Consider the following 23,942-nt stretch of genomic DNA (forward strand, 5'->3'; position numbering starts at 1 on the left):
ATTATATGACATGTTAAAGGATCTTCTTTAAGAAGAAGAAAATAAAAGATAAAAAATATTAACAACAAAATGATAATAAATACTTATCAATCAATAACTGAATGTAAAAAACAAAGTATTTGAAGCAGAACAGAAACAGACTCATAGATACAGAGAACATTTTGACGGTTGCCATATGAGAGGGGGTATAGTGAAATTGGTGAAGGGATTGAGAAGTACAATTTGGTTGTTACAGAATAGTCATGGGGATGTAAAGTAGAGCACAGGAATTATAGACAATAATATTCTAATAACTATGTATGGTGTTAGATGGGTACTAGATTTATCAAGTTATATAATGTCTAATCAATGGGGTGTACACCTGAAACTAATATAATATTGTATGTCAACTGTTAATTGAAAAATAAAAATTTAAATAAAATAAAAATAGCCCTGGCCGGTGTGGGTCAGTGGTTAGAGCATTGACCCACACACCAAAGGGTCATGGGTTTGATTCCTGGTCAAGGGCATGTACCTGGGTTTTGGGATTGATCCTTGGCCCTGGTCAGGGTACCTGTGGGAGGCAACGATTGACGCATCTCTTTCACATTGATGTTTCTCTCTCTCCTCCTTTCGTCCCTCCCTTCCACTCTCTCTAAAAATCAATGGAAAAATATTCTCGGGTGAGGATTAACCAAAAAATAAAATAAATAAATAAATAAATAAATAATAATCACAATAATCCCTGAACTTGCGGTACATAATTATTGGAGATATTATGTCTTGTAAGGTTAAGTATATTTTAAGGGGAGGTTCCTGACTACTGTGCATGTCAAATACCTTAGTTTAAGAAAATACTTTTTGAGCAGTGGGCCCTTTACATTCATAATGGTTATGTAGTCCTCTCATAAGATCAGCCCTTGTTTTAAAATAATCATACATAGTGTTTACTTACCCTACTATCTCTATATATATCGAATACAACTGCAAAAAAGAAAGAACTCAAAGTTAATAACAAACTACTATTTTCATGATCTCAGCCTCCCTTCCTCCTCCCCCAAGTTTCAACTATTTATCAATCAGTATAAACCCCAACACAAAATTTTGTGCATTTGAAAGGGAAATATTTCCTAGTCCAGTGAAAAACCATGCAGATGGCTTCTGGAAGACCTTCATTCTGAGCAGCTTTACAGTGAAACATTTCATTAAAAAGTCTGGACCTTCCTTCCTCAGATTACTGCAATCTACATTCACTGAGCAGAACTTGCATTGCTCATTGGGACCCAGTTTATTCCAGGGTTCTAGATTATTCTGTCTGTCCCAACAGACATTGGGAATGAACAATGCCAGGCACTGCCCCAGTACCTTCAGCTCCAATAAATACAAAGAGGGGGATCGAGCTTGGATGCTTCTTGGTCTGAATGAGGATCTTGCAGAGCATGATTGCGGCAGAGGGCCCGGAAGCAGAGAAAAAACCTCTAAGCCTCCTTTTTAAAATTAAAATTAAAATTTTAATTTTAAGTTACTCCAACAGCAAAATATAATTAACCTGGAGGTTTTCATATTTCTAAATCCCAAAACTTCAAACATAAAAAGGCATGCTGCAATGTTTTTTTATATAATCTTTCTTCTTTTTCTACCGTCAGCCATAATCCATTATGTTTAAAACTTCAAACCAAACACCAACATCATCTCAACCAGTTCACCCTCATAAATAAGTTCTATGTACTAGTAAAAGCACCACCAATCACTGGAGACAGGAATAAAATGAGTAAATTTTGTAGCAGGGAAGCATAAAATCTAGCTATGCTTATGGCATGACTAATCTTTTTAAAAAATCCAATCTGCTGCCCAGCCGGTGTGGCTCAGTGGTTGAGCACTGACCCATGCACCAAGACTCCTGGTCAGGACACATGCCCAGGATGTGGGCAAAATCCCCAGTGAGGGGCACGCAGGAGGCAGCCAGTCAATGTTCTCTCTCATAGATGTTTCTCTCTCTCTCTCCCCCTCTTGCTTCCTTTCTCTAAAACCAATAAAGAAAAAAAAAAATTAAAAATCAAATCCGCCATAGAACCAGGCTTGGAAAGTAGGAAAAAAGGTAAATAACAGCCCTGGCCGGTTTGGCTCAGCGGTTAGAGCATCGGCCTGCGGTCCAGAGAGACCCGGGTTCGGTTCCCGCTAAGGGCACGTATCTCGGTTGCAGTTTGTCCCCGGCCCTGGTTGGGTCGTGCGGGTGGCAGCCACTCGATGTGTCCCTTTCACATCGATGTTTCTCTCTCTTCCTCTCTCTCCCTCCCACTCTATCTGAACAAAAAATAAATAAAAAAATGTCCTCGGGTGAGGATTAAAAAAAAAAAAAAAAAAAAAGGTAAATAACAGATATAATTTCAGGTTGCATAAAAACTCTCTATCGTACAGAATATACTTTCAAATCTTAAAATCAACTACAAATGTTCACTATGTAACTGGTGCTACCTGATCATTCAAATAAAAAAACTGAGAAAGGCAGATCAGTCACCTAGCTAATTTAGTCCTAACAACAGAAGCATATTGTCATCTGTAGATAGACCCTTTGTTATGTATAATAAAACATCTAAAATGGCAGAAGAACTCTCAGTATTAAAAAGGGACTCTGATTAAATAAGGTAAAATTAACATGCAAACCATCAGCAATACCAAATAATAATGCAGCAAAAACACTTAAAACAGTCCTTCAAATCCTGATTTAAAATATGTGCCACTGTGAGATAAGGTTCATTAACATTATGCATTTCATTTCATTTTACTGAGACAATAAAAAATACTCACAGTCTTCATCTAAGAATTTGTACTGTATGTGTTTTGTGAAGAAGTCCTGTATGCATCTGCAAATCTCCTCCTTTTGCTTAGAAATATGATCATAGTATTGTGTGTAGTCCCTCTGAGAAATAGCTGACAAGAAAATATTTTATACTCCGTTATTACATAATATTAATATTCTTTTCAAAAATATCAAAATGTGATTTAAAACTCTTCCTTTTTTTAAAATCCTCACATGAGGCTATTTTTCCATTGATTTTTTTTTTTTTTTTTTTAGATAGAGTGGGAGGGGAAGGGGGAGTGCAAAAGAGAGAGAGAGAGAAAGAGAGACACTGATTGGCTGCCTCCTGCAACACCCGACTAGGGCTGGGATAGAACCACAACCGAGGTCCGTGCCCTTGACCGGAAATTGAACCAAGACTCTTTGGTCCTTGGGTCAAAGCTCTAACTGCTGAGCCAAACCAGCCAGGGCTAAACTCTTCTTGAGAAAACTGGTAAAGTAGACCAGAAGACCAATTAGGTGCATACATTATTCAGCATCTTATATAGAAATACCAGCTGTAAAGGTTTATATGGATAGGTGAAGTCTAAAGTTCCACGTTACCATACATTCTTATTTTAGAGATAGTAGTTATTTTTACTTAACATAATGGAAAGAATTCAAAGTCATAAAAAATACCCAATATGTAAAAAATAAAAGAACCAATTTTAACCCTATACATGTAGTCAATTGCCTTTCTTTGATTTTTCCAATGAACTCTATAAATTGTTATTCTTTTGCACTTTCTTTGGGAAAATATAAACTAAAAAAAATCCTCACCATATGTCTTCAACATTCACATTGTATTTCATAGAAGCAGTCTATTTTTCTTGTTCATACATGCAACCCTGTCTTCACAAGTCTGATGTTTCAAGCCATGGAAAAGTAAACATTCCTTTCTTCAGAGTGACTTGCTTATATTATTCTAGATAAATTCAACAGACTATTGGAAGAACTCTCTCAATTTGCTCTAGGCCTAGGAGAAAGTTCTGTGTTCTGAAACCAGGGCTTCCACTCAATTTCTTATTCACATGCCAATATGCTCCCCTCTTTTTGTTTTTTTTTAATCCTCACCCGAGGACATTTTTCCATTTTTTGCACAGATAGAGTGGGAGGGAGAGAGAGGAACAGAGAGAGAGAGAGAGAAACATCGATGTGAAAGGAACACATCGAGTGGTTGCCACCTGCACCACCAACCAGGGCCGGGGACAAACTGCAACCAAGGTACGTGCCCTTAGCGGGAACCGAACCGGGGTCTCTCAGGACCGCAGGCCGACACTCTAACCGCTGAGCCAAACTGGCCAGGGCTCCCCCTCTTTAAGGTATATTTAAAGTACAGCCTTTTCAGGAATATCTAATAATATGATAAAGTCCAACACCCCAAATTTCTTCTACGTTAGCTAATAAATGTCAACATCATAATAAATAAGTAATATTGATTTGATTCTGGTCAAATCACACTTTTCTTGGTTGAAGATAAATTTTAGTTCATGGAAAACGTGTGGAGACAAAAAAAATAAAATTATCTTCAATATTTAATTTGAATCAATAATAGCAAAGAAAATAATAACCTAAGAGGAAAGGAAATGGGCTTTTAAAGTAATGAACTTATTTGTCCATATATTTTCTCTGCTAGAATAATAAAGTGTCCCAATAATAGGAAATAAAGATTTAAAAGCTTGGTTTTTTATAATGCTTAAAATAGCAGTGTATACCTAGTAATACTTAGGAAAGTCCCAAAGAGAAAGCAGGTAACATATCCTAAAATTGGGAAGCATAAAGACCCCACTTTCAACCCAGAATCCAGACAGACATGATGAATTGACAATCTTATGTTCTGCAGAAACTGAACATGGCCTTGGGGGTCCTTGTCGGTACAGCATTACTGCGAATCAGTACCAAAAGGTCAGAGGAAGGGTGAGACAGACTGTTGCCCTGGCCGGTTTGGCTCAGAGATTAGAGCATCGGCCCACGGATCAGAGAGTCCCGAGTTTGGTTTCCGCTAAGGGCATGTACCTCGGTTGCAGTTTGTCCCTGGCGCCGGTTGAGGTGGTGTGGTTGGCAGCCGCTCAATGTGTCTCTCTCATATTGATGTTTCTCTTTCTCTCTCTTCCTTCCTCTCTCCCTCCCTCTCTCCCTCCCTCTCTGAAGATAAATGCAAAAAGTCCTCGGGTGAGGATAAAAAAATAAAAAAAATTAAACAAAAAACATGTCTTCTTTTAACAGTTACTTTCAAGGGTAAAAGAACTCACCAATAAGCTTGTTTTCCTTGACAAAACATCGGAACTCAGCCCCAGGAATTAATTCACACCATTTTCGAAGAACAAGCTATAGAAAAAGGGGAAAAATGTAACACAACTACACAACAAGGGGATGTTTACTAGCCTAAAACACAACTTTATGCCCAGACTATGTCTTAACAACTGCCATTATTAATTTTCTTTTAAAGGAGGCATCAGAAAACATTAATGTGAGATTTAGGGAAGCGCGTTGTGATCTATTAGTCTAATAAACGGGAAAGTGTTAAACTCTCTCTGACAAAATATATCTTTGTCATTTATTTATTGTTTTGAGAGGTCTGACATAATATAGATCCCCAAGGATGACGAAGTCAAATCTTATCACTGCTGTGCCATAAGCTGCCCTGTAGTTCATGTCCTTCCCTCCTTTAAGAATATTAAAAAATACAGTAATTTCAAATTATCTAGCTTAAACACCATTCTGTAATACATACTCTGCCAAATTATTATTACAGCTTATTATAAAAAATCACTATAACCTGTCCATTATTTTAAAGTAAACCAATTCTATCAGTGATCCAAGTCGTAAGTGTGTCTTCTTACTGTACTACTTAGTATACTATTCATACATTATTGAACTGCTGCAATTTTATGTATAGAACAGTTGACAAATATATGCTTCTGAATCTGTTTTCAAAATGTTCTCTGGAGCCCAGCCGGTGTGCCTCAGTGGACTGAGTGTTGTCCCATGTACTGAGAAGTCTCGGTTAGATTACCAGTCAGGGCACATGCTCTGGTTGCAGGCTCGATCCCCAGTAGGGGGCAAGCAGGACGCAGCTGATAGATGTTTCACACCAATGTTTCTCTCTCTCTCCATCTCTCTAAAAAAATCAACAAGAATATATTTTTTTTAAAAGCAAAAAACTATGGCTAAAATATGCCACAGAAATTTAAAATGCACTGATTTCAATTTTCATCGTGTATTCTTGGTCTATGTGTCAAATTTTTTAAAAAGAACCTAATTATTAAGTAAAGAACCCCAAACTAAAATATTATACTGTTTTTATCTATTAAAAGCTGGTACTGGGCCATGGCTGGTTTTGCTCAGCGGTTAGAGCGTCGGCCTGTGGTCCAGAGAGACCCGGGTTCGGTTCCCGCTAAGGGCTCGTACCTCAATTGCAGTTTGTCCCCGGGCCTGGTTGGTCATGCGGGTGGCAGCCACTCGGTGTGTCCCTTTCACATCGATGTTTCTCTCTCTCTCTTCCTCTCTGTCCCTCCCACTCTATCTGAACAAAAAATGGGAAAATGGCCCTGGCCAGTTTGGCTCAGCGGTTAGAGCGTCGGCCTGCGGTCCGGAGAGACCCGGGTTCGGTTCCCGCTAAAGGCATGTACCTCAGTTGCAGTTTGTCCCCGGCTCTGGTCGGTTGTGCGGGTGGCAACCACTCGATGTGTTCCTTTCACATCGATGTTTCTCTCTCTCTCTCTCTGTTCCTCTCTCCCTCCCACTCTACCTGAACAAAAAATAGAAAAATGTCCTCAGGTGAGGATTAAAAAAAAAAAAAAAAAAGCTGGTACTGGTGTACATTTTTTTTGTGGTCATGGTAACTTTTATTTAAGCAAGAAGGTAATAAGCAATTGTTGCATACTAATGAATTTTTTTTTAATTTGCAAAATCTTTATTGAAATAATGTTTTAGACAGGTACTACATACATTTATGGTAGGCCCCTCCTCCCAAACCCCCACCCCAGAAAACAAAAACAAAACCAAAAAAAGACATAAGGTGAATCTTCCCCATCCACTCCCTTTGTCCTCCTCAAAGGCAAGTAGTGTTGTTGATCTCTCATACATCTTTCAGAAGTATTCTATGAATATGTGAGCATATGAGTATACACTTATCTTTTTAGACACACAGACAAGAACACACAATACATAGGATTGTTTGCAACTTTTGTTTTGTTGGTTAATCCTCACCTGAGTATACTTTTCCATTGATTATAGATAGAGTGGAAGGGAGGCAGGGAGGGAGAAAGAGAGACACGTCAATTGGTTGCCTCCTGTACGACACTGATGGGGGGCTAGGGATCAAACCTGCAACCCAAGTACATGCCCTTGACGGGGAACTGAACCCGTGTCTTCGGGCAGACACTCTAACCACTGAGCCACACCAGCCAGGGCTGCTTACAACTTTCTTCATTTTAATTACTGTTGCCCCGGTGTGGCTCAGTGGACAGAGCATCAGCCTGCACACCAAAGGGTTACAGTTTGCTTTCCAGTCAAGGGCACATACCTGGGTTGCAGGTTTGATCCCCAACTCCTAGTCAGGGTCGTGCAGGAGGCAACCAATTGATGTGTCTCTCTCACATCGGTGTTTCTCTCTCTCCTTCTTACTTCCTCCCTTCCACTCTCTCTAAAAATCAAAGGAAATAATATTCATTGATTTGTGAGGATTAACACAAAAAAGAGAGAGAAGGAAAATTACTCTAAGAATATCATTTTCCCAGGCTTTTCAAACTAGGTTTTTGTATTCTTAGGAGTCCTGGACCCAATCCCCAGCAGATACTAAAGACAAAAGTTTTCTCTATATATTCTATATAAACATATATTTTTATATGTATATTTCATAAATTAAAAATTCAATGATCCTAGCAGTGAATTAATCCAAAAGATTTCATTCATTTCACTTAAGAATAGCAATTCTCAACACTTCTTCATGTAGGTTTATCAACTTCACTGAGATAGATAAAGTTTCTTACCTCATATTCCATACAAGGATCTGGGGAATCATCAGTACAATGGATAAATCTTTGAGAGAAAACAAAGATGGGAGATGATTATGTTTGCACATGTAGAGTTGGAGACATCCTGGGAGAACCACAAAGAGTGCCTAATAAGTAACTGGAAAGTCAAAAGAGGAAGGAGCTGAAGATATCTATCTGGGAGTAATCATCACATGGGTACAAGAGCTAAGTCCAGAAAGCAGCAGTGATCACTTCAAGCAGATGACAGAATCCTTGGAAAAGCCAGCAATTAGAGTGAGTAAAACCTGCAGTCAAGAGACATTTTAATAAAAACAATACACAAACAGCCCTGGCCAGTTTGGCTCAGGGGTTAGAGCGTCGGCCTGCGGTCTGGAGAGACCCGGGTTCGGTTCCCGCTAAGGGCATGTGCCTTGGTTGCGGTTTGTCCCCGGCCCTGGTTGGTCGTGCAGGTGGCAGCCACTCGATGTGTTCCTTTCGCGTCGATGTTTCTCTCTCTCTCTCTCTTCCTCTCTCTCCCTCCCACTCTACCTGAACAAAAAAAAAAAACGGAAAAATGTCCTCGGGTGAGGATAAAATAAATAAATAAATAAAAACAATACACAAACAAAACAAAAATACCTTTAAATGTCTTAAGCAATTCACAAGTAAAGTGAGTTTAAAAAGCTTTACATTTTCCAGAATATTTGATTAGGTTGGGATTCTCTGAGGTCATTTATGATTTATTCTATGAACAACAGCAATTCTAATTTACTTGGTAGGCCAAAATCCTCAGGAATAAGAACTTTCATTCTAAAAATGGGGCACTAACTAATAGATTGAATCACAAAGACAGGTACACAGAGTGTGCTTGGTTCACATGGGCTCTCTCTGCTGGTGAACAGGCACCACATGAGGCATCTTACATTTGCTACCTCATTTAATCCTTGCTATAATCCCATGAGAAAGTGCTATTATCATTATCCACATTTACCACATGACAATCCCAGAGTGGAAATCAAGTAAACTCACTAAACCACATGCTGCACCATTTCCCTCAGGGATGAAGGTCCTAGAGCTGCTGTAAAAGCTCTCAGAATTTCAATGAAAAATAAAAGAGCCCAGCTGGTGTGGCTCAGTGGTTGAGCGTCAACCCATACACCAAGAGGTCACTGGTTCGGTCCCCAGTCAGGGCACATGCCCAGGTTGTGGGCCAAACCCCTGGTGAGGTGCATGCATGAGGTGGCCAATCGATGTTCTCTCTCATCAATGTTTTTCTCTCTCTCCCCGTTTCCCTTCCTCTCTCTCTGAAATCAATAGAGAAAAAAATTTTTTTGAAAAGAAAGAAACCACAAATAGCAGCAGGCAGGCATTTAAGCTCAAGCAGTACCACCAAAAAAGAAAGAAAGAAAAAAAAGAGATACCATTAACCAAATCCTATTTCCACAATATAATATGGGTTTTCCAAAGAACAATTTGTAAACTTGTTTTTACACATTCAAGCATACACTGGTGCTATTTTAAAACCTCATTTTTCTCTGGAAAGCAAAAATCCCTTACTTCAAATCAAACTAAGTTAAAGGTATGTTACCCTGAGGAGTTATCTACAACAACAAAACTTGCTTTTAATTTACTTTAAAATTTTTTAGGTAAAAAATTAATCTGATTGTTTTATGTTAATCAAAATTAAGGTCACAAACTGAGAGGTTAATACAAATTAACTTAATTGCTTTTATCCTTAAAAAACAAAAACAAAAAAAAACCCTCCCCCCAGGACCAGCTGCTTCATAATCATTAAGAATGATTCTGGAGTTCTCTGATATACATTTTTTATCATTTAGGAAAATTATGCTTAGATACATGGCCTGTATAGAGACAAGTGAAATATCCTGGATTTCTACATAAAGAGGAAATATTCCAATGACTACAAAAAAGGACAGCAAAGCTTAAAGGAAATCTAAACCAGGACCTTGAGCTCTGTGCTGATATGATATGCTCCAGGATAAGTCAATCAACTTCTCTGGCTGGATCTCAGTTGCCTCAGCAGTAAACAGGTGGATAGAGTTAGATGATTTCTAAAGTTCTCTGTACAAATTTGTAGACAGCGTGCTGCCTCCCTTTCTTCCCTTTCTGACTTGGTTTTCAGGTAAGCACCTGACCTGCACACTGAACCTCAAGGTATGTCAGCACACGAGTTTGAAATGAGTGCACATTAGAGTGACCTGGGTTGGTTTTTCAAAATACACTCCAGGAGATTTTACCAAATCCCATGAGTCCAAGATGGAAACCAGATACATACACCTTGGAAAAGGTATTGCTAAGGAGTATCCCCAGTCCTAAAACTGTTAGAGGCTCTTGGGAAAATGAACATGAGATGCCTGCTGGCCATTTCAAGGGCTTGTTAGTGGATCCGCACTGTTCTTAGGGAAATGAAGAAGCAAGGAAATGGAAGGAAGCATCACGTCTGAGCAGCAGGAGCCAAGCCCGCCTTTAAACCAATGGTTTCAGTTAGAAATAGTCAGTCAGGGCGCCTAAAATCCACTGGAGTCACCACGGGGTTTAGCAATTTTGCAGCTGCTACAAAGTGGCCATTGCACAAAAGCACGAAAGCAGTGGTAAGGATACGAAGTCCTTCATCATTTCAAAAGGTTCCCTCCCCCTGATTTTCTATTTTAACAGCCTGAGCATTTTAATTAATAAAAATGCTAATAATTTTGCAAATTCTAGTATAAAAATTCCTTTCTCCTTCATTTTTCCTCAACCTCTTTTTATATTCTAAATTAAAAGACAAAATATGTGTTAAAAATCCATATTGTATTATGAGAGATAAAATATTATGCAGTGAAAGAATTTTTCATGAGAGAAAAAAATGTTCACAACACAGTATACTTTTAAGTGATAAAAGGGGTGACAAAGCTATACACAGTACAATTTCATTTTTTAAAATATATGGGAAAACAACAACACAATGTTAAGTGTCAGACTAAGTGGTTCTTTTCCAGCAGTGACTGCTAATTTCTTCTGCAGCTTATCTGCAGTATTTCAACACTGTATTTATCAAATGGAACACATATTACTTTTTTTTCCTTTAAATTTAGGGAATTTAAAAATACATAAAGGTACAAAGTAAATATATAATAGTGTTGCCTTTACAAGAAGCCAATTCAAGTTCACTTTAAAAGTTAATATTTTAGCTTCCAACTAACCAATAGTTCACGATCATGATAAAACTGATTGCCTATCTTTTCTTAATTTAAATGTATCTAAAATAAGCAAGGAAGATAAAAGGAGAGAAATGACAAAGGAATTCGAATTAAAAAATAATATCACATTGTCTCAATGGTTAATGCACTAACAGAACTATCACTTTCATTTCTGAAATGTGATTTTAACCATGTGGAAGCCATGTTTTTGTAAATCTGATAACAGAGGATAGTTCTTATTAAAACAGTATTCTATAAAGAACAGATAGACTAAGGTTCTCCATCTACCTATTTTAAAAATACTATAGAAAAAAACAAAAGGAGCAATTCTAAAACATAGGTCTTCATTATCTAATTTTTTAAAAAAGTTTTATAAGTGTTTATTTGAGCCAAACTGAGAACAATGTTGGGAAGCAGTATCTCAAATGCTCTTATCTAAGTTTTTAATGTTTCTATATTCCTACCAATTATAATTTCAACCGGTGGTTAACCCTCTTACTGCTACTTTAAAACAGATACACATTTCAGTACATATTTGCCTTCTATTATCATATAACAATTTTTTAAAGTGTTGACTAGTTTAGCATTTAATGTTATTTTTAAAACTTGACTAGTTTCAAGGTAGAAGTAAGAACATATGTGGCACACATGTGAGATTATAGGACAAGGCTTTTTCTTACTAAGATGATTAACCAGATGGCCAAGTTATCATTACCAAAAGCAGGGAGCCATCTGGTTAGAACTGAATGTAAAGGTCAACAATATTTTCAGGAGCTCAGTCAAAATACCGAAAGAATGTTGTATGTCGGTGTTTATTTTCCATTTACGTTGTGGAGAAGGTAGATTTAAAAAGCAAAAATGAGTGAGATAATCAGAGTACTAACAACACTTGGACTTTTATAATCCTTATATAAATTTAACAGTCCTAAAATTCCAGGTTAAAAAAAAAAAATCTTTAAATCAAGGCTACTTACTCCACTGAGAATACCAGTAGAAACAATACTAGCAAAAAATTAGTAAAAAATTAGTATCCTAATAGAAACAAAGAAATCTCTTCAGTCATATTTTATTTTAAAACATTTGTGTTATTTAGTCTCTTCACTGATTGAAGCAGAACACAGATGAACCAAAAACTTGCCTCTGAAATGAAAGAAAAAAAGTGATTCTCTCATTTCCAAAAATAACTTTAAATATTGCAGGAAGAAAGCAGTACCTCAGAGAGATAACAGCAAGTCACCAATGAAAGAAAGCAATGTACAGAGAACGAAGACTGAATTGCTAAATCTACTATAGCAAAAGGAGTTACTATAAATTTTCAAATCCCAACTTGGCATATAAAAGTCTAATACATATTATAAATTTATTTATGAGCAAAAGCAGAAAATATATAATTAACACTTCCCCTGTTCTAATTCAACAAATAAGTTTAAGTAACACTTGGAACATTTGTTTGAATTATGAAATAATACTAAATCATTTGAGATCACCTTGGAATTAAGGCAGGCAGATGTTAAAGAATTCCTAAAGTTATAACCAAGAAGTAGTCTAGGTCCTAGATTTATAAGCCTCCTATATAAATGACAAAAATTACAGACATCATCTCTACAACCATCTCTACCCTCTAATGCCTCAGGCTCTTCCCAGCAGGGGCAGAACTCCATGAAACACTATTTCTGTTGAAACATCCACTGAGAGTCTTTTTGCTGTTTCCTTCTACATAATTTGCCTTTTCTCTCTGGCTATGTTAAGAATTCCTCTGGTCTCTGGTGACCTGCGGTTACACTAAGATATGCTTCCTACTGGGGCACTTGTTGTTTCTTCAGTATGAACATTTGTGTCTTTTATTCATCCTTGAACATTCTCAACTGCTTCTCTTTCATTATGCCTCTCCACTCATTTTCTCTCCTTTCCTTTTTGAACTCCATTATACATGTGTTAAACATTCATACTTTATCCAGTATGTCTCCTGATTCCAGAGTTGCCAATTCACTACCATTTTGTGCAGTGTTTGGGGAAACTGTCTTATATCTCTTATTCAGATAACTATCTTCTTCAACTATGTCTTATTTGCACAGGTAACTGAGTTTTTAATTTTATTAACCACGTATTTCACTTCTTTTTTGCCTCTTTTTTCCTAGTAATTCTTTTTTTTTTTTTTTTTTTTATCTTTACCCGAGGATATTTTTCCACTTAAGAAAGAGTGGGAGGGAGTGAGGGTTGGGGGGGGGGGGGGCGGGGAAAGAAACATCAATGTGAGAGAGAAACATTGACTGGTTGCCTCCTGTACAACCCCAACCAGGGCCCGGGACCGAACTGCAACCGAGAGGCACATGCCCTTGATGGAATCGAACCCACAACTCTTTGGTCCTCGGGCCAATGCTCTAACTGCTGAGCAAAACCGACCAGGGCATTAATTCTTTTTTGTAAGTTTAATCAATTAAGACATTTTATCTTTAGACTTTCATGATTTCAAATGCAAACAGCTCTATTCCTCTTGCCTGCTGTCTGATCCTCACGCATATGTGTAGTTTCCTGTGTTTTGTTGTTTTTACTGTGAGCCCCATATTAGTAGGGTTTACTTTTTCTATGGAGTCCCACGAGGTCTGGGAGTCTTTCCAGGGTACTTTGTATTTACATCTTCCAGGTGCCCCAATGGTAAAAAACAACCCAGCAATGATTTTAAGTTAATTTCTTAGTTTGGGAGGTCTCCAACCTTGCAGGTGGTTTAAATTTTGTACTCCAAGTTCACCGTGCAACAAAAGCCTAAGGTTTCAACCTGAAAAAAAAGCCCAAGCCTGACCAGTTTGGCTCAGCGGTTGGAGCATCAGCCTGCGGACCAGAGAGTCCCGGATTCGGTTCCCTCTAGGGGCACGTACCAAAAAAAAAAAAAAAAAAAAAGCCCAAGTAGTTTCAGTCCAGTTTCCTTGTCGCTCTGCCAATGAATAAAAATTTCCTTGTGCATCCTTTACTGAAGGTGAACAGGGGTCTCTTTTCTAATTCTTAACTTCATTTTGGCTTAAGGTTTAGGCTCCTATCCCTCCAAAGGTATTAAAACCTATGTTCCTTATAAGTTATGATAACCCCCAAAGCTTATCTACCTCTCTGGTTCTCAATCCTCTTCACATTTCTTATTCCTGGGACTACCTTTTGTTTTTTTGTGAATTCAGCTACTCATTTAAATTTGTGTTAATTTTATGTGTTAGCCAGCATTTCTAGATGTTTGTAACAAAGATTTTTCAAGTTATCTTAGCCTGCCATTTAGCTAAAACCAGAAATTATATAAGCATTAAAAAAAAAAATCACTTCTAAAAATTTTTTCCAGAGTTAGTAAGTACTCTATACTAATACGAAAGATGTCTTTGACATTTTCAACAAGGTAGCAACAGAAGGTAGTAGAAAATCAAGATTAACACTCAGAATTCTTGGCAAAATAGTTTCTCTAGGTAGCTGTTAAAACTTCAAAATACAAACAATAGTTCTTAAATAATGAATGCTACATAATCCACCAGGTGAATTACAAATTTAAAAAAACCAGATACAATAACAGTAAAGATTTTATTTTGGGAAAAAAACCTCAAAGGGCTACTGTGATGAAAGCTACGATAAAATTATGCTAATATATTTTTAATCTATTTTGAAATTAGCCAGGAGTTTTGGAAAGCAATGTTCTAGATCCACATTTTTAAAAAAATATATAAAGAACCCTGTCTGATGTGGCTCCGTGGTTACAGTGGTATGGGCCCATGCACCAAAGTGTCGAGGGTTCAATTCCCAATCATGGGCACGTACCTCAGTTGCAGTTCTGTCGTGCTGGATGCAACCAGTTGATGTGTCTCTCTCATCGATGTTTCTCTCTCTCGTCTCTCCCTCTCTCTTCCTCCCACTCTATCTGAAGATAAATAGAAAAATATCCTTGGGTGAGGATTTAAAAAAAAAAGGAAAAGAAATATATTATGCAAGGAAAAGCTGATGGAAATAAGAGAGGGCTCTAGTGGAAAATATTGACATTGACAATGAATCCCAGTTGTTGGGAGTAAGACGTAAAACTAAAGCAATGGTTTACAATATTAACTACACAAACGGGGTGAGTTATAGCTCTACTTTGAGCCCATGTGGCAGTAGGGGAAGAAAATCAAAATGTTAGTACATGTTGAGAAGAATACCTGTGTGAATTTACTCTAGACAATTTAGGAATTACCTAAATTCATTGACTGAGATCACAATTTTGTCATTTTTGTAAGAAGAAACATCCTCATTAAAGTGTTATAAAGTGGCAGAAAACAAAATCATGAATGCTTTCAAGTGGCATACCGCCCTAGATATTTACTTTGGCACAGTCCTCACTGATAAACTTTTCTAAAAAGTTGCAAGATTACAGCATTATACTTCACAGTAAATAACTCCTACATATAAGGGGGAAAAAACCTTAAATCTTGGGCAAGAAAAAAACAATACAGAGCCAGGGGAAAAGCAAGCATTAAAATTCTGGTGGTGTAGTTTTTATTGCTCATCGGGAACCAAAATAAGAGTTTTGGTAAACAGATTCCATATCTTCAGATTTCACTGGTGGCAGAAAAGGAAAGATAAAAGCAAAATGACAATGAATTAAGGGTGATTAGGTGTGTTCATACTAATTTTAATAGAATTTTTCTTCAAAAACAACCGAAAGCAGAAAAACTGTCATCTAAATAAACAAGTCTTAAAAATCATGAGATAAAGTTCTGTTAGGTCCATCTTATGCACCAAATTTTACTCCTGAAACTGTCTGCTAAATTTTAGGATTAAAAACCAGTTTTGTGATAATCTTGAGAAAAAAATGTATAAAAATTAGGTTGAAATAGCTGAATATAAATTACTAAGACAAGTGAAATTTCCTGACCTCTAGTTAAATTTCCCTAGTCACAAGCCCTGCAGAGAAAAAAAATTAATGAATTAATTTTTCATTCAGCCCCTTCTTCTAAATGCCAAGTGAATATCAGATATTTTTTTCTCGCTTAGCCTACTGAAGTGATACTTAATAAAATAATTAATGAAAGAAGCCTTACGGCTCAACAAGTCTAATCACACAGAATGTTTATACATGGGCAAATAATACAGTCAGCAAGCATAATGCAGACAGATTAGGTTACATGTATCTTATTTCAACTTACATTTGAGGAACAGGAGAAATAAGAGTACTTAATGTTCTACATAAAATAAGCCCGGCCGGTGTGGCTCAGTGGTTGAGCGTCAACCCATGCACCAAGAAGAGGTTGCTGGTTCAATTCCAGGTCAGGGCGCATGCCCAGGTTATAGGCCAAATCCCCAGTGAGGGGGCACGTAGGAGGCAGCCAGTCGATGTTCTCTCTTATCAATGTTTCTATCTCCCTCTCCCTTCCTTTCTCTCTAAAAAAAATAAAATAAAATAAAATCACAATGGTGGTAACAACACTGGAAGTCTACCCTCTAGCTATTCCCAACCTTCATCCTTGCTAAAAGAATCGTGACTGTTCTAGATCGTGACTGTTCCTACCAGGAGGCACTTGTCTTCAGACATCCTCTCCAGGATCCCAGGGTTACACATGTTGACTAATCTAAGTAGGCCTCCAGGTGAGGGCCTGGACCAACAGCATCAGGATCATCTGGGGACATGTTGGAAATTATCATCTTGGGCACCACTCCCAGCCTACTGAACCAGAAGGTGAGGACCAGCAATCTGTGTTTTATCAGACTCCCCAGATGATTCTGATGCATGCTAAAGTTTGAGAGCCTCTGATCTAAACCAATCACAGCATGTCTGTCCCCTCTGCCAACTACTGGATTAGGCTGGGTAACCAAAGAATGAGCCTGACAGGAAGTCTCCTGGGAAGCTTCCAAAATGCTTTACTTGCTCGCATACAAAGGAGAGGAAGCATGCTCTATTTTTTATTCAGATATTGTCATGTCTTTATATGATACCTGGAACTGCAGCAGCAATCTTGTAACCTTTAGGTGAGAAACCCAAATACCACACCAACAGCCCAGGATGAGAACAGAGAAGGACTGAAAGAGTCTGAGTTCCATGACCAGGACAAGCTGCTGAGTAACCCTAGAAATACCCAATCTCCAGATTCCTTGTTAAATAATATCTTTTTTAAAACCCTGTTTGTATAAATTATTTTTAGTTCGCCTTCTGTTAACTTGCAATCTTGACTATAACATCTTTGTTTCTTTTTTTTGAGGAAAGCCCCAAAATAATATAAGTGACATAATCTCACTTTCATAATATTACATAATTTTATACATATCTATGTAATTATCTATTATAATATTTTATTCTACTATGTAGCATTTTAATTTGAAACATTTTGAAAAATAAATTTATAACTTTATTAAGTGAAAATACAGAGAACATTTAGAATGGTGTTATTGAAATTATATTCTGGTTTTGTTTCTAACTAGCTTGTGGGAACATATTACTGAACAGATTTAGGCCTCGATTTTCTAATGGATAGAAGGAATGATTGTATCACTGATATCACCCTATCCAATTTAAGGAATTATATATATATTTTTTTTAAATCCTCATCTGAGGATTTTTCTTTTCCATTTATCTTCAGATACAGTGGGAGGAGGGGAGAGAGAGAGAGAGAGAGAAATAGAGAGAGATAGAAACATTGACAATAGAGAGACACATTAACCGGTTATCTCCCGCATGACCCCAACCAAGGATGGAACTGAACCACAATCGAGGTACATGCCCTTGACGGGAATAGAACCCAGGACCCTTTGGTCCGTGGGCTGACGCTCTTAACTGCTGAGCCAAACCTGCTAGGGCTAAAGAATTATATTCTTTTTTTTTTTTTTTTTTGTTCAGGTAGAGTGGGAGGGAGAGAGAGGAACAGAGAGAGAGAGAAACATCGATGTGAAAGGGACACATCGAGTGGCTGCCACCCGCACGACTGACCAGAGCCGGGGACAAACTGCAACCGAGGTACATGCCCTTAGCGGGAACCGAACCCGGGTCTCTCAGGACCGCAGGCCGACGCTCTAACCGCTGAGCCAAACCGGCCAGGGCAAGAATTATATTCTTTATTTAATCTTTATGGGGTCCTGAAAGGACTCTGTGACATAAGTGAATCTTTCATTATCGGTCCTATTAATAAGGATTTTTATGTTATAAGACTTATTAATTGTTCTGCAAAGGACTACTGACAAACATTTCCCAAAAAGGATGACATCACAGTGCTGCAGGGCTGGAAGCTGAGCGCTTGGTGTTAGATTCTGCCAACGCCCAATTATTTATATGAAGAAAAGGATGTATTCTGTGGATAAACACTCTTAATTCAAGGCTTCCAATTCACTTGCTGATTTAACTTCCTCCCCATGCAAAAGTCAAAAGGCACAAAATGCAAAACAAATAACTCATCTTTCTACCTTCCACTGGAATCACAGTTAAATTCATATAAAACACAAAGGGATGAATGGGCTAAGAGGAGGCTGCAAATCACTGAACTGGAAAGATGATTTAGAAAACCAACAGCCACAGAGAATTAAAAGTGATTTACACAATTATTTTTGGAAAGAAAAAAATTTCCTCATATTCACTGCAACCAATATTAAAGGTACACACACACATACACACAAAAATTAAAGGTACACAAAAATCCATATCTGATAAATTAATAGGCTACAGAGTATTTTTAATGTAATATATTTCAAGACCTCTTCACTTAAAGCCATTAGATGTCAAAGGCTGTATAATGGAAAAAAAGATATTCATGACTTCCTCTAATCAGAAGGTATCTCCTAGAATAAAAATGCTACTGCATTATTACTAAAACAAGGGCTACCATACACCTAATACCAACACAGGTAAAATCCTTTTATAATAAACTTCCAATACAACCACACATATTTATTATTACTCAACTTCATGTTCTTTAATGAATATAACACTAAAACCGTATGCCCAAGCTGCAGAACTCAGATGCAAAAGAACTGATACACAATTGACATGCAGTGAATTTATTTTTCCTGCTAGGCTCCTCTTCAAAACAGGATTTGAAGCTATGATGAATAAATGGGAAGGGTAAACTAAACTGGATGGATGGGGAAGAAATGGCATGCATAGACAATATTTTCACCTGCTTAGTTTCTGGGTTGTGGGATACACTTTATTTAAGAGGTCCGTTGATAAATTAGTTGAGATAACTGATTTAAGACGGGGTAAGATGAGAAATCAAGAATAACTGCTATCTGATGACAGAACGAAGGAAGCACAGGGATCACCCACAGCTCAACAGTGCAGCTGGGCTGTCTGCCTATGACAAAGAGAGCAGACTCAAGTTCTTTAGCAATAGAGTAACTGGCCAAGGAAGAAAAATTGCATTTACACTTCTGGAAATTTATCCTAGAGAAAAATTAGAAAGTGCACAAAGATTTAGGTATTTACTGCAGAGCTGTATATAAGAACAGTAGATTGGTCAAACAAATTATGCTCTAACTATTCAGTAGGACATTATTAAGGTAGTTTAAAATAATGCATTTAAGTATTTAGTAACACATAAAAATGTTTGCTATATACTAGTAAGTGCAAAAGCAGCCTACTAAACACTGAACTATCTAATCCCATTTTTGTTTAAAAACATTGTAATATAGCCCTGGCCGGTCTGGCTCAGGAGTTAGAGCGTCAGCCGGTGGACCAATGAGTCGCAGGTTCAATTCTGGTCAAGAGCACGTACCTTGCCCTGGTAGGGTTGTGCAGGAAACAACCAGTCGATGTGTCTCTCTCACATAGATGTTTCTGTTTCTCTCTCTCTCTCTCTCTATTCCTCCCTCCCTCCCACTCTATCTGAAGATAAATAGAAAAATATCCTTGGAGGAGGATAAAAACAAAACAAAACATTATAATATAGTATATTATACCTATGTATAGATAAAATTCTGGAAGTATATAAAACCAACTGTAGGAAGATCATGGATGCTTTTACATTTCCTGTTTTTGTTTGGCTATAGTTCCTAATTTTGTTTTTCTATGATAAGCATACACTAAGGGTGCTTTTTTGTCTTTTATTTATTTTTATTTTTAAATTTTCAGTTACAGTTGACATTCAATATTATTTTATAATAGTTCCAGGTGTAAAGCACAGCAGTTAGACATTTATATACTGGTTTTATAAGAAGAAAAATACCAAAACATTCAGTGGGCAGGTATATAGAAAGCTCATTAGAGATATTCACTGCATAGCAATTTCTGTAAAAGGAAAACAGACTTGATACATGGAACCGCTGTTTACAATAGTTCTAGATCTAGTTTAATTTGTCTGTAGAAAAACTCTCACAAGTATGGAAACTACTGACACGGAAGAACAAGAAACATACTTACGGCTGAGTGAAGTCACGAGTGATGAAATCAGAACTCTTGAACAGTAGAAAGATGTCGCTGAGGGTTTTACATTTCAGAGAACTATTCATTGCTATCCAGTATGCATCCTAAATGATAAAACACATGCTACTTAATATCTATTCCAAGTTAGTTGCTATTAGTGAAGCTCAGCCCTATATATCAAAAAAATTTTGAACTTTGATGACTTAAGATCCATGTCTATCAAATACAGAAGAGAGGAGGTGAGATTTTCTGAAAAGCCACCATATTAAATGGTGAATCATACATATAAACCAAAATAATAATAATAATAAAGTAAGCATATCAGGCACAATAGGCACAAAGCTTAGTGGAACATGCCTAAAAATGACAAAATAATTGTCATTTAAAAACATACTTCTCTCATACATAGACCAGGCACAGGACAATAATATAATTTTGAGAAAACTAATGATCATTTAAAAAATATCGAAATATAGGAAAGCACTGGCACATAGTAGGCACTCAATAAATAAAAAATAAATGAATAGCCCTGGCCGGTTTTGCTCAGTGGTGAGAGCATCAGCCTGTGGTCCAGAGAGACCCAGGTTCGGTTCCCGCTAAGGGCATGTATCTTGGTTGCAGTTTGTCGCCGGCCCTGGTTGGTCGTGCGGGTGGCAGCCACTTGATGTGTCCCTTTCACGTTGATGTTTCTCTCTCTCTCTCTCCCTCCCACTGTATCTGAACAAAAAATGGAAAAATGTCCACAGGTGAGGATAAAAAAAAAAAAAATTTTTTTAATTAAAAAAAAAAAATTTAAACAAATGAATAACTTAAAACCACAAATAATTTATCCATCTTAAGTGGAAAGCTTCAACCTAATTCTGTAGTAAGGAATGATTCAAATTATTGCTTATACATAAAGTAAAAATGAGTTTCAATAATTTTTTTATAGTAACTTTTTAATTTTTCCCAATGAAAAAGATGAATTTCTGCCCAGCCAGTGTGGCTCAGTGGTTGAGTGTTGACCCATGCACCAAGATGCTGCCAGTTTGATTCCTGGTCAGGGCACATGCCCAGGTTGTGAGCCAAATCCCCAGTGAGGGGCATGGAGGAAGCAGCCAATCAACGTTCTCTCTCATTGATGTTTCTGTCTCTCTCTCCCTCTCCCTTCCTCCCTCTCTCTCAAATCAATAAAGAAAAAAAAAATGTTTTTAAAGGATGTATACTGAACAAAAAGATTTAACTCCACTAAAAGAAGAGTATATACACTGAAAACCACACAACTGAATAAACAAGACAAATATTAACTCCAGGGAAAATGAAATGTTGAATAAGAAAACATAAGCAGCCCTGGCCGGTTTGGCTCAGCGGTTAGAGCATCGGCCTGTGGTCTGGAGAGACCCGGGTTCGGTTCCCGCTAAGGGCACGTACCTTGGTTGCAGTTTGTCCCCAGCCCTGGTTGGGTCGTGTGGGTGGCAACCACTCGATGTGTCGCTTTCACATCGATGTTTCTCTCTCTCTCTCTCCCTCTCACTCTATCTGAACAAAATATCGAAAAATGTCCTCGGGTGAGGATAAAAAAAAAAAAAAAAAAAAAAAAAAAGAAAACATAAGCAACCATAATGTAATACATATCAGATGTGTACATAGTGATAATCATAATATTAAGAAACACTGAAGACTAATCTAATCTAAAGTATGATACTATAATGAGAATAGTAGAATAGAAAATAATGAAGACAGGAGATAAAAGTTGAATCTTTCTGTTCTGGAGTAGAAAGTCAATAATAAATACCTAAAATTAAAGAATAAAGAAGCAGAGGAAAACAACAAAATAATATACTAAAATATTTGAAAGCCTCCGAGGAGTAGGAAATGGTGAAGCAAAGTGTGTCAGGACTTGCTGACTTTTGTAGCAAGTGTCCAGAGCTTTTGAAAATTTAAACAATGTACATATGTAATTAATTTTAATAAATAAAAATTAGATAAAGTACAATCTGTAATTCATTTTAGAATAAAGAAAGAAGCATGAGATGATTTCTGAAAATGCAAATAAGTCTTTCATTCTTTCAATGAGCTTTGCTAACATTAAATTGTTTTCTATTGGATTAGAAAAAATAGTAAATTTCTCCATAGATCTTGTCGATGTCATGTTAAAATGATAAAACATAATTTAAGAAGGTATCAGTTGCTTTTTCAAACTGTTCTATTTCTAGATCCTGTGACATTTAAATTTTATTACTTTTCAATAGAGAAAAATTTCTTTGTTAAGCTGAATAGCTAAAGTTTTTAAAAGGACACAACACAGATTTCCTCAAATTTCTAGCATCATCAGCAGCACAAGAGGTTGAAGCTGTGTTTTGGCAAAATTTAAAGTACTTCACGCCCTGGCCAGTTTGGCTCAGCGGTTGGAGCATCAGCCTGTGGACCACAGAATTTTGGGTTCGGTTCCCACTAGGGGCACGTACCAAAAAATTTAAAAAAATAAATGTTTTTTAAAAATAAATAAATAAATAAGTAAAGTACTTCACAGAGCCAGGAAAGTATAATGCAAAATCAGGAAAATAATATAAAAGGGGAAAATGAAAATAAATTCCACAGTATTTTCCCTAGAATCAAGACTGTAATTAGACTTTCTGTGGGGACATAAAATGAAATGAACAGCAAAGCAAATACTCAAACAGTGAGAGATTTACTGATGTGGCCTACCCTTGGGGCACTCCAGTTAAGCTTAGGAAATACACTGCCCCCTAGGGAATTGATAGCTTCTTGGACTGTACTGGTGAACTCAGGAAATTCCGGTGCCTACGGAGAGAAAGAAATTATTTGGGCACATCAATAGCTATTCACAATAAATATAGAAAACAAGATCAAAACCTCAAGGTTAAATTATTTAGGGTGTTAAAAATAATTCAGAATACAATCACTATCAGAATTTTGAACCCAGCTAAATAAAATCCATGATCAGTAACATTCACCAGAAAGGGGAAGAGTACCCAACTGTCCTTTTCCAAAACAATTAAAACCCAGAAAGCTAAAGAGACAGATGTCATGAGGCATCTGGGGATATGAGGAAGGAAACAAATGGTTCTCATAATACCTACAAAAAAACCTGTATTTGTTTATTAAGTAAAAAGAGACAAATAGAGTATCCAATATAGTCTAATTCTCAGAAATAACACCTCACATTTAAAGGCCCAGAAGCCTTTTTTCATTTGCAGGAAAGGATTCTTTGACCCATCTCCAAATGGCTTCATGAGAATGAGAAATAAATTATGTGGTAAACTGTATTTAAACACTGCTATTTCCAGACAAGTTTTAATATAAACAAAACTCAAAAACAGGACTTTGGTGAAGTTAAAATGGTTTGTTTGTTTTTTTCCTTTTTGGTTGATTTAAAAATGTATGTTTTATATAAGAAAGTAACCAAAACATTCTAAGTGTCATTTCAACCAGAAAGTAAACAGAAATACAGTTGGGAAGGAACTTGAACATGACTGGTATACTCTGCCTCGAGCCTACGTCACTATGAGAGGAGCGCAGGGACAAAAAGTACAGAAAAGGGGAGTAAGAGACCTGAAGTGGAGCCTGCAGGAGAAACTGAACACAAAAGTAGT

General features: G+C 37.0%; 1 protein-coding gene and 1 pseudogene across 3 annotated transcripts in view; both read right to left on the reverse strand.

Moving 5' to 3' along the window:
• Positions 1 to 23,942, reverse strand: part of CDC123 (cell division cycle 123) — a 71,456-nt gene that overhangs the window by 17,380 nt on the left and 30,134 nt on the right. For all 3 annotated transcript variants that reach the window (XM_036240018.1, XM_036240001.1, XM_036240011.1), the window contains 6 exons: positions 23,035 to 23,130; positions 20,344 to 20,450; positions 7,813 to 7,861; positions 5,071 to 5,146; positions 2,788 to 2,910; positions 935 to 963 (listed from right to left, as the gene is read on the reverse strand). In XM_036240018.1, the coding sequence (XP_036095911.1) occupies positions 935 to 963; positions 2,788 to 2,910; positions 5,071 to 5,146; positions 7,813 to 7,861; positions 20,344 to 20,450; positions 23,035 to 23,130 (480 nt within the window). The remainder of the gene's footprint in view (positions 1 to 934; positions 964 to 2,787; positions 2,911 to 5,070; positions 5,147 to 7,812; positions 7,862 to 20,343; positions 20,451 to 23,034; positions 23,131 to 23,942) is intronic.
• LOC118615274 lies at positions 970 to 2,899 on the reverse strand (annotated as a pseudogene).

This window comes from Molossus molossus, unplaced genomic scaffold, assembly GCF_014108415.1.
Source record: "Molossus molossus isolate mMolMol1 unplaced genomic scaffold, mMolMol1.p scaffold_m16_p_1, whole genome shotgun sequence".
Classification (NCBI taxonomy): domain Eukaryota; kingdom Metazoa; phylum Chordata; class Mammalia; order Chiroptera; family Molossidae; genus Molossus; species Molossus molossus.